The sequence below is a fragment of the Oncorhynchus masou genome, chromosome 5 (genome assembly GCF_036934945.1).
Source record: "Oncorhynchus masou masou isolate Uvic2021 chromosome 5, UVic_Omas_1.1, whole genome shotgun sequence".
Classification (NCBI taxonomy): Eukaryota; Metazoa; Chordata; class Actinopteri; order Salmoniformes; family Salmonidae; genus Oncorhynchus; species Oncorhynchus masou.
In genome coordinates this window covers 84,327,705-84,339,712 of record NC_088216.1, presented here as the reverse complement: position 1 = coordinate 84,339,712, position 12,008 = coordinate 84,327,705, and the positions used below count along the sequence as shown (strand labels likewise).

The 12,008-nt window shown below is 44.7% G+C and overlaps 1 protein-coding gene across 1 annotated transcript in view; it reads right to left on the bottom strand.

Moving 5' to 3' along the window:
• Positions 1-237: 237 nt before the first annotated feature.
• Positions 238-12,008, bottom strand: part of LOC135530140 (methionine--tRNA ligase, cytoplasmic-like) — a gene marked incomplete at its 5' end in the record, with an annotated part of 34,324 nt that continues 22,553 nt past the window's right edge. Inside the window, 3 exons of the mRNA XM_064958525.1 lie at positions 238-258; positions 612-863; positions 2,398-2,514. Of these exons, the coding sequence (XP_064814597.1) occupies positions 238-258; positions 612-863; positions 2,398-2,514 (390 nt within the window). The remainder of the gene's footprint in view (positions 259-611; positions 864-2,397; positions 2,515-12,008) is intronic.

Genomic DNA, 12,008 nt, shown 5'->3' with positions numbered 1-12,008 from the left:
GCTGGCTGAGGGGTCAGGTATAGAAGTGGGTAACAGTTAGCTCACTGAGGGGTCAGGTGTAGAAGTGGGTAACAGTTAGCTCACTGAGAGGTCAGGTGTAGAAGTTAGCCGGCTGAGGGGTCAGGTGTAGATGTGGGTAACAGTTAGCTGGCTGAGGGGTCAGGTGTAGATGTGGGTAACAGTTAGCTCACTGAGAGGTCAGGTGTAGAAGTGGGTAACAGTTAGCTCACTGAGGGGTCAGGTGTAGAAGTTAGCTGGCTGAGGGGTCAGGTGTAGAAATGGGTAACAGTTAGCTCACTGTAGCCGTTTACGTAATTGAAACTTAGTTCTCTATTGAAAAACAGTGGTTTGCTTGGCGCAAATGCCGGTACTGGGCGTGTTATGTGAAGTCGGGTCATTAATACCAGCTAGATAGTCCTCATTACCTCAAGCCCACCCATGGATACACGGACATGACTTGAAATGCTAAGGTTGTGTCACTTTACACATGCCTATGTCCCGCATGGCAAAGTAACAAGACATTTCTGGTGAAAATCATGTCTTAGGGGCCAGTTATTTCATTGTTTCTCGCCTAATTTCTAATTCGTTACATTCGTCCCCCTCCATCTTACCTGTTCTGCCACAGCCAGTGTTAACTCCCTGGCTCTCTCAGCGTCTACTCCGTTCACTGCAGTCTGAGCAGCCGGATCTGAAGCTGGGGTTGTGGCAGGCTGGGCGTTCTTCTTGCCTTTTGTCAGCACTGGTTCTGGGTCCTTTCCCTCAGACAGGGACAGCTGTTTCTTCAGTTCCAGTAGTTTGGTGACCTCTGCTCCAATCACAGTTTTCTCTGCCTTCTGGCCCTTCAGGGTCCGGACCTTCTCGCCCTGGTAGAAAGCAGAGAGCAGGTTACACTAACGACATTACCAACTAGCACCTTCTCCCCCTGGTAGAGAGCAGAGAGCAGGTCAGACTGACGACATTACCAACTAGCACCTTCTCCCCCTGGCAGAGAGCAGGTCAGACTGACGACATTACCAACTAGCACCTTCTCGCCCTGGTAGAAAGCAGAGAGCAGGTTAGACTAACGACATTACCAACTAGCACCTTCTCCCCCTGGTAGAGAGCAGAGAGCAGGTTAGACTAACGACATTACCAACTAGCACCCTCTCCCCCTGGCAGAGAGCAGAGAGCAGGTCAGACTGACGACATTACCAACTAGCACCTTCTCCCCCTGGTAGAGAGCAGGTCAGACTGACGACATTACCAACTAGCACCTTCTCTCCCTGGTAGAGAGCAGGTCAGACTGACGACATTACCAACTAGCACCTTCTCCCCCTGGTAGAGAGCAGAGAACAGGTCAGACTGACGACATTACCAACTAGCACCTTCTCTCCCTGGTAGAGAGCAGGTCAGACTGACGACATTACCAACTAGCACATTCTCCCCCTAGCAGAGGTCAGACTGACGACATTACCAACTAGCACCTTCTCCCCCTGGTAGAGAACAGAGAGCAGGTCAGACTGACGACATTACCAACTAGCACCTTCTCTCCCTGGTAGAGAACAGGTCAGACTGACGACATTACCAACTAGCACCTTCTCCCCCTGGTAGAGAGCAGGTGAGACTGACGACATTACCAACTAGCACCTTCTCTCCCTGGTAGAGAACAGGTCAGACTGACGACATTACCAACTAGCACCGTCTCCCCCTGGTAGAGAGCAGAGAACAGGTCAGACTGACGACATTACCAACTAGCACCTTCTCTCCCTGGCAGAGAGCAGGTCAGACTGACGACATTACCAACTAGCACCTTCTCCCCCTGGTAGAGAGCAGGTCAGACTGACGACATTACCAACTAGCACCTTCTCCCCCTGGTAGAGAACAGGTCAGACTGACGACATTACCAACTAGCACCTTCTCCCCCTGGTAGAGAACAGGTCAGACTGACGACATTACCAACTAGCACCGTCTCCCCCTGGTAGAGAACAGGTCAGACTGACGACATTACCAACTAGCACCTTCTCCCCCTGGTAGAGAGCAGGTCAGACTGACGACATTACCAACTAGCACCTTCTCCCCCTGGTAGAGAGCAGGTCAGACTGACGACATTACCAACTAGTCAGTTAATTAATGAACACCGTCTCACCATGGAGCAGAAATAATGTAGAATAGAAGGGACAAATATCACGTTTCGATATATTTGATCGAGAGGTAACGTGAGCATCAGGAATCATCCACATCACACAATATCCCACATTGGTAACATATCCCAAAATCAGGACGTCATCCTAACAAGACATCTTGGAAGAAAATCATGTACTTTGTAACTGTCTCAGGGGACGATTATTTAATTGCTTAAACTTCCATTGTTTCTCCCCTAATTTCTATTTCGTTACATTCGTCCCCCCTCCATCTTACCTGTTCTGCCACAGCCAGTGTTAACTCCCTGGCTCTCTCAGCGTCTACTCCGTTCACTGCAGTCCGAGCGGCCGGATCTGAAGCTGGGGTTGTGGCAGTCTGGGCTGTCGTCTTTGGCTAGAATAGACGGGTTTCAGATGTTATTAAGTAATTCTTCTCCAACAATCACTAGTACATTTCACGCTCAGAAAATAAACATTTGTTGTTAAGAAAGCTCTCATACAATGTTAATGGGTTAATGGGAACAAGAAAACTAAGACATTTTCATTCCCTCAAAAATAAATTAAATAAAGCACACATTTTCTTATTTTATCCGGAGCGATAAAATCTAATTGTTTAGTATGAGTTAGTGTGCATTAATGAAGACATATGGCCACACATGAATGGAACACCAATATGGAGTGTTAACAGTGTCTACAGTAATATGGAGTGTTAACAGTAATATGGAGTGTTAACAGTGTCTACAGTAATATAGCGTTAACAGTGTCTACAGTAATATGGAGCGTCTACAGTAATATGGAGTGTTAACAGTGTCTACAGTAATATAGTGTTAACAGTGTCTACAGTAATATGGAGTGTTAACAGTGTCTACAGTAATATGGAGCGTCTACAGTAATATGGAGTGTTAACAGTGTCTACAGTAATATAGTGTTAACAGTGTCTACAGTAATATAGTGTTAACAGTGTCTACAGTAATATAGTGTTAACAGTGTCTACAGTAATATAGTGTTAACAGTGTCTACAGTAATATGGAGCGTTAACAGTGTCTACAGTAATATGGAGTGTTAACAGTGTCTACAGTAATATGGAGTGTTAACAGTGTCTACAGTAATATGGAGTGTTAACAGTAATATGGAGTGTTAACAGTGTCTACAGTAATATATTTTTATTTTATTTTTTTATTTAACCAGGTAGGCTAGTTGAGAACAAGTTCTCATTTACAACTGCGACCTGGCCAAGATAAAGCTTAGCAGTGTGAACAGACAACACAGGGTTACACATGGAGTAAACAATTAACAAGTCAATAACACAGTACAAAAAAAGGGGAGTCTATATACATTGTGTGCAAAAGGCATGAGGAGGTAGGCGAATAATTACAATTTTGCAGATTAGCACTGGAGTGATAAATGATCAGGTGGTCATGTACAGGTAGAGATACTGGTGTGCAAAAGAGCAGAAAAGTAAATAAATAAAAACAGTGTGGGGATGAGGTAGGTGAAAATGGGTGGGCTATTTACCGATAGATTATGTACAGCTGCAGCGATCGGTTAGCTGCTCAGATAGCTGATGTTTGAAGTTGGTGAGGGAGATAAGTCTCCAACTTCAGGGATTTTTGCAATTAGTTCCAGTCACAGGCAGCAGAGTACTGGAACGAAAGGCAGCCAAATGAGGTGTTGGCTTTAGGGATGATCAGTGAGATACACCTGCTGGAGCGCGTGCTACGGATGGGTGTTGCCATCGTGACCAGTGAACTGAGATAAGGCGGAGCTTTACCTAGCATGGACTTGTAGATGACCTGGAGCCAGTGGGTCTGGCGACGAATATGTAGCGAGGGCCAGCCGACTAGAGCATACAAGTCGCAGTGGTGGGTGGTATAAGGTGCTTTAGTGACAAAACGGATGGCACTGTGATAAACTGCATCCAGTTTGCTGAGTAGAATGTTGGAGGCAATTTTGTAGATGACATCGCCGAAGTCGAGGATCGGTAGGATAGTCAGTTTTACTAGGGTTAGTTTGGCGGCGTGAGTGAAGGAGGCTTTGTTGCGGAATAGAAAGCCGACTCTTGATTTGATTTTCAATTGGAGATGTTTGATATGAGTCTGGAAGGAGAGTTTACAGTCTAGCCAGACACCTAGGTACTTATAGGTGTCCACATATTCAAGGTCGGAACCATCCAGGGTGGTGATGCTCGTCGGGCATGCGGGTGCAGGCAGCGATCGGTTGAAAAGCATGCATTTGGTTTTACTAGCGTTTAAGAGCAGTTGGAGGCCACGGAAGGAGTGGTGTATGGCATTGAAGCTCGTTTGGAGGTTAGATATCACAGTGTCCAAGGACGGGCCGGAAGTATATAGAATGGTGTCGTCTGCGTAGAGGTGGATCAGGGAATCACCCGCAGCAAGAGCAACATCATTGATATATACAGAGAAAAGAGTCGGCCGAGAATTGAACCCTGTGGCACCCCCATAGAGACTGCCAGAGGACCGGACAGCATGCCCTCCGATTTGACACACTGAACTCTGTCTGCAAAGTAGTTGGTGAACCAGGCAAGGCAGTCATCCGAAAAACCGAGGCTACTGAGTCTGCCGATAAGAATATGGTGATTGACAGAGTCGAAAGCCTTGGTAAGGTCGATGAAGACGGCTGCACAGTACTGTCTTTTATCGATGGCGGTTATGATATCGTTTAGTACCTTGAGTGTGGCTGAGGTGCACCCGTGACAGGCTCGGAAACTAGATTGCACAGCGGAGAAGGTACGGTGGGATTCGAGATGGTCAGTGACCTGTTTGTTGACTTGGCTTTCGAAGACCTTAGATAGGCAGGGCAGGATGGATATAGGTCTGTAACAGTTTGGGTCCAGGGTGTCTCCCCTTTGAAGAGGGGGATGACTGCGGCAGCTTTCAATCCTTGGGGATCTCAGACGATATGAAAGAGAGGTTGAACAGGCTGGTAATAGGGGTTGCGACAATGGCGGCGGATAGTTTCAGAAATAGAGGGTCCAGATTGTCAAGCCCAGCTGATTTGTACGGGTCCAGGTTTTGCAGCTCTTTCAGAACATCTGCTATCTGGATTTGGGTAAAGGAGAACCTGGAAGGGCTTGGGCGAGAAGCTGCGGTGGGGGCGGAGCTGTTGGCTGAGGTTGGAGTAGCCAGGCGGAAGGTATGGCCAGCCGTTGAGAAATGCTTGTTGAAGTATAGCGTTAAGTGTCTACAGTCATATGGAGCGTTAAGTGTCTACAGTAATATGGAGCGTTAACAGTGTCTACAGTAATATGGCGTTAACAGTGTCTACAGTAATATAGTGTTAACAGTGTCTACAGTAATATGGAGCGTTAACAGTGTCTACAGTCATATGGAGCGTTAAGTGTCTACAGTAATATGGAGCGTTAAGTGTCTACAGTAATATGGAGCGTTAACAGTGTCTACAGTAATATGGAGCGTTAACAGTGTCTACAGTAATATGGAGCGTTAACAGTGTCTACAGTAATATGGAGTGTCTACAGTAATATAGCGTTAAGTGTCTACAGTAATATGGAGCGTTAAGTGTCTACAGTAATATAGTGTTAACAGTGTCTATAGTAATATAGCGTTGACAGTGTCTACAGTAATATAGTGTTAACAGTGTCTATAGTAATATAGCGTTAACAGTGTCTATAGTAATATAGCGTTAACAGTGTCTACAGTAATATGGCGTTAACAGTGTCTACAGTAATATATAGTGTTAACAGTGTCTACAGTAATATAGTGTTAACAGTGTCTACAGTAATATAGCGTTAACAGTGTCTACAGTAATATATAGTGTTAACAGTGTCTACAGTAATATAGTGTTAACAGTGTCTACAGTAATATGGAGTGTTAACAGTGTCTACAGTAATATAGTGTTAACAGTGTCTACAGTAATATGGAGTGTCTACAGTAATATGGAGTGTTAACAGTGTCTACAGTAATATAGTGTTAACAGTGTCTACAGTAATATGGAGTGTTAAGTGTCTACAGTAATATGGAGTGTTAACAGTGTCTACAGTAATATGGAGCGTCTACAGTAATATGGAGTGTTAACAGTGTCTACAGTAATATAGCGTTAACAGTGTCTACAGTAATATGGAGTGTTAACAGTGTCTACAGTAATATAGCGTTAACAGTGTCTACAGTAATATGGAGTGTTAACAGTGTCTACAGTAATATGGAGTGTTAACAGTAATATGGAGTGTTAACAGTGTCTACAGTAATATATATATATATATTTTTTTTTTCACCTTTATTTAACCAGGTAGGCTAGTTGAGAACAAGTTCTCATTTGCAACTGAGACCTGGCCAAGATAAAGCTTAGCAGTGTGAACAGACAACACAGAGTTACACATGGAGTAAACAATTAACAAGTCAATAACACAGTACAAAAAAAGGGGAGTCTATATACATTGTGTGCAAAAGGCATGAGGAGGTAGGCGAATAATTACAATTTTGCAGATTAGCACTGGAGTGATAAATGATCAGGTGGTCATGTACAGGTAGAGCTACTGGTGTGCAAAAGAGCAGAAAAGTAAATAAATAAAAACAGTGTGGGGATGAGGTAGGTGAAAATGGGTGGGCTATTTACCGATAGACTATGTACAGCTGCAGCGATCGGTTAGCTGCTCAGATAGCACATGTTTGTAGTTGGTGAGGGAGATAAGTCTCCAACTTCAGGGATTTTTGCAATTCGTTCCAGTCACAGGCAGCAGAGTACTGGAACGAAAGGCAGCCAAATGAGGTGTTGGCTTTAGGGATGATCAGTGAGATACACCTGCTGGAGCGCGTGCTACGGATGGGTGTTGCCATCGTGACCAGTGAACTGAGATAAGGCGGAGCTTTACCTAGCATGGACTTGTAGATGACCTGGAGCCAGTGGGTCTGGCGACGAATATGTAGCGAGGGCCAGCCGACTAGAGCATACAAGTCGCAGTGGTGGGTGGTATAAGGTGCTTTAGTGACAAAACGGATGGCACTGTGATAAACTGCATCCAGTTTGCTGAGTCGAGTGTTGGAGGCAATTTTGTAGATGACATCGCCGAAGTCGAGGATCGGTAGGATAGTCAGTTTTACTAGGGTTAGTTTGGCGGCGTGAGTGAAGGAGGCTTTGTTGCGGAATAGAAAGCCGACTCTTGATTTGATTTTCAATTGGAGATGTTTGATATGAGTCTGGAAGGAGAGTTTACAGTCTAGCCAGACACCTAGGTACTTATAGGTGCCCACATATTCAAGGTCGGAACCATCCAGGGTGGTGATGCTCGTCGGGCATGCGGGTGCAGGCAGCGATCGGTTGAAAAGCATGCATTTGGTTTTACTAGCGTTTAAGAGCAGTTGGAGGCCACGGAAGGAGTGGTGTATGGCATTGAAGCTCGTTTGGAGGTTAGATATCACAGTGTCCAAGGACGGGCCGGAAGTATATAGAATTGTGTCGTCTGCGTAGAGGTGGATCAGGGAATCACCCGCAGCAAGAGCAACATCATTGATATATACAGAGAAAAGAGTCGGCCCGAGAATTGAACCCTGTGGCACCCCCATAGAGACTGCCAGAGGACCGGACAGCATGCCCTCCGATTTGACACACTGAACTCTGTCTGCAAAGTAGTTGGTGAACCAGGCAAGGCAGTCATCCGAAAAACCGAGGCTACTGAGTCTGCCGATAAGAATATGGTGATTGACAGAGTCGAAAGCCTTGGTAAGGTCGATGAAGACGGCTGCACAGTACTGTCTTTTATCGATGGCGGTTATGATATCGTTTAGTACCTTGAGTGTGGCTGAGGTGCACCCGTGACAGGCTCGGAAACTAGATTGCACAGCGGAGAAGGTACGGTGGGATTCGAGATGGTCAGTGACCTGTTTGTTGACTTGGCTTTCGAAGACCTTAGATAGGCAGGGCAGGATGGATATAGGTCTGTAACAGTTTGGGTCCAGGGTGTCTCCCCCTTTGAAGAGGGGATGACTGCGGCAGCTTTCAATCCTTGGGGATCTCAGACGATATGAAAGAGAGGTTGAACAGGCTGGTAATAGGGGTTGCGACAATGGCGGCGGATAGTTTCAGAAATAGAGGATCCAGATTGTCAAGCCCAGCTGATTTGTACGGGTCCAGGTTTTGCAGCTCTTTCAGAACATCTGCTATCTGGATTTGGGTAAAGGAGAACCTGGAAGGGCTTGGGCGAGAAGCTGCGGTGGGGGCGGAGCTGTTGGCTGAGGTTGGAGTAGCCAGGCGGAAGGTATGGCCAGCCGTTGAGAAATGCTTGTTGAAGTATAGCGTTAAGTGTCTACAGTCATATGGAGCGTTAACAGTGTCTACAGTAATATAGTGTTAACAGTGTCTACAGTAATATAGTGTTAACAGTGTCTACAGTAATATGGAGCGTTAACAGTGTCTACAGTCATATGGAGCGTTAAGTGTCTACAGTAATATGGAGCGTTAACAGTGTCTACAGTAATATGGAGCGTTAACAGTGTCTACAGTAATATGGAGCGTCTACAGTAATATAGTGTTAACAGTGTCTACAGTAATATGGAGCGTTAACAGTGTCTACAGTAATATGGAGCGTTAACAGTGTCTACAGTAATATGGAGCGTTAACAGTGTCTACAGTAATATGGAGCGTCTACAGTAATATAGCGTTAACAGTGTCTACAGTAATATAGCGTTGACAGTGTCTACAGTAATATAGTGTTAACAGTGTCTATAGTAATATAGCGTTAACAGTGTCTATAGTAATATAGCGTTAACAGTGTCTACAGTAATATGGCGTTAACAGTGTCTACAGTAATATATAGTGTTAACAGTGTCTACAGTAATATAGTGTTAACAGTGTCTACAGTAATATAGCGTTAACAGTGTCTACAGTAATATATAGTGTTAACAGTGTCTACAGTAATATATAGTGTTAACAGTGTCTACAGTAATATAGTGTTAACAGTGTCTACAGTAATATGGAGCGTCTACAGTAATATGGAGTGTTAACAGTGTCTACAGTAATATAGTGTTAACAGTGTCTACAGTAATATGGAGCGTCTACAGTAATATGGAGTGTTAACAGTGTCTACAGTAATATAGTGTTAACAGTGTCTACAGTAATATGGAGTGTCTACAGTAATATGGAGTGTTAACAGTGTCTACAGTAATATAGCGTTAACAGTGTCTACAGTAATATGGAGTGTTAACAGTGTCTACAGTAATATATAGTGTTAACAGTGTCTACAGTAATATAGTGTTAACAGTGTCTACAGTAATATAGCGTTAACAGTGTCTACAGTAATATATAGTGTTAACAGTGTCTACAGTAATATATAGTGTTAACAGTGTCTACAGTAATATAGTGTTAACAGTGTCTACAGTAATATGGAGCGTCTACAGTAATATGGAGTGTTAACAGTGTCTACAGTAATATAGTGTTAACAGTGTCTACAGTAATATGGAGCGTCTACAGTAATATGGAGTGTTAACAGTGTCTACAGTAATATAGTGTTAACAGTGTCTACAGTAATATGGAGTGTCTACAGTAATATGGAGTGTTAACAGTGTCTACAGTAATATAGTGTTAACAGTGTCTACAGTAATATGGAGTGTTAACAGTGTCTACAGTAATATAGTGTTAACAGTGTCTACAGTAATATGGAGTGTTAAGTGTCTACAGTAATATGGAGTGTTAACAGTGTCTACAGTAATATGGAGCGTCTACAGTAATATGGAGTGTTAACAGTGTCTACAGTAATATAGCGTTAACAGTGTCTACAGTAATATGGAGTGTTAACAGTGTCTACAGTAATATGGAGTGTTAACAGTAATATGGAGTGTTAACAGTGTCTACAGTAATATATTTTTATTTTATTTTTTTATTTCACCTTTATTTAACCAGGTAGGCTAGTTGAGAACAAGTTCTCATTTGCAACTGAGACCTGGCCAAGATAAAGCTTAGCAGTGTGAACAGACAACACAGAGTTACACATGGAGTAAACAATTAACAAGTCAATAACACAGTACAAAAAAAGGGGAGTCTATATACATTGTGTGCAAAAGGCATGAGGAGGTAGGCGAATAATTACAATTTTGCAGATTAGCACTGGAGTGATAAATGATCAGGTGGTCATGTACAGGTAGAGCTACTGGTGTGCAAAAGAGCAGAAAAGTAAATAAATAAAAACAGTGTGGGGATGAGGTAGGTGAAAATGGGTGGGCTATTTACCGATAGACTATGTACAGCTGCAGCGATCGGTTAGCTGCTCAGATAGCAGATGTTTGTAGTTGGTGAGGGAGATAAGTCTCCAACTTCAGGGATTTTGCAATTCGTTCAGTCACAGGCAGCAGAGTACTGGAGACGAAAGGCAGCCAAATGAGGTGTTGGCTTTAGGGATGATCAGTGAGATACACCTGCTGGAGCGCGTGCTACGGATGGGTGTTGCCATCGTGACCAGTGAACTGAGATAAGGCGGAGCTTTACCTAGCATGGACTTGTAGATGACCTGGAGCCAGTGGGTCTGGCGACGAATATGTAGCGAGGGCCAGCCGACTAGAGCATACAAGTCGCAGTGGTGGGTGGTATAAGGTGCTTTAGTGACAAAACGGATGGCACTGTGATAAACTGCATCCAGTTTGCTGAGTAGAATGTTGGAGGCAATTTTGTAGATGACATCGCCGAAGTCGAGGATCGGTAGGATAGTCAGTTTTACTAGGGTTAGTTTGGCGGCGTGAGTGAAGGAGGCTTTGTTGCGGAATAGAAAGCCGACTCTTGATTTGATTTTCAATTGGAGATGTTTGATATGAGTCTGGAAGGAGAGTTTACAGTCTAGCCAGACACCTAGGTACTTATAGGTGTCCACATATTCAAGGTCGGAACCATCCAGGGTGGTGATGCTCGTCGGGCATGCGGGTGCAGGCAGCGATCGGTTGAAAAGCATGCATTTGGTTTTACTAGCGTTTAAGAGCAGTTGGAGGCCACGGAAGGAGTGGTGTATGGCATTGAAGCTCGTTTGGAGGTTAGATATCACAGTGTCCAAGGACGGGCCGGAAGTATATAGAATGGTGTCGTCTGCGTAGAGGTGGATCAGGGAATCACCCGCAGCAAGAGCAACATCATTGATATATACAGAGAAAAGAGTCGGCCCGAGAATTGAACCCTGTGGCACCCCCATAGAGACTGCCAGAGGACCGGACAGCATGCCCTCCGATTTGACACACTGAACTCTGTCTGCAAAGTAGTTGGTGAACCAGGCAAGGCAGTCATCCGAAAAACCGAGGCTACTGAGTCTGCCGATAAGAATATGGTGATTGACAGAGTCGAAAGCCTTGGTAAGGTCGATGAAGACGGCTGCACAGTACTGTCTTTTATCGATGGCGGTTATGATATCGTTTAGTACCTTGAGTGTGGCTGAGGTGCACCCGTGACAGGCTCGGAAACTAGATTGCACAGCGGAGAAGGTACGGTGGGATTCGAGATGGTCAGTGACCTGTTTGTTGACTTGGCTTTCGAAGACCTTAGATAGGCAGGGCAGGATGGATATAGGTCTGTAACAGTTTGGGTCCAGGGTGTCTCCCCCTTTGAAGAGGGGATGACTGCGGCAGCTTTCAATCCTTGGGGATCTCAGACGATATGAAAGAGAGGTTGAACAGGCTGGTAATAGGGGTTGCGACAATGGCGGCGGATAGTTTCAGAAATAGAGGGTCCAGATTGTCAAGCCCAGCTGATTTGTACGGGTCCAGGTTTTGCAGCTCTTTCAGAACATCTGCTATCTGGATTTGGGTAAAGGAGAACCTGGAAGGGCTTGGGCGAGAAGCTGCGGTGGGGGCGGAGCTGTTGGCTGAGGTTGGAGTAGCCAGGCGGAAGGCATGGCCAGCCGTTGAGAAATGCTTGTTGAAGTATAGCGTTAAGTGTCTACAG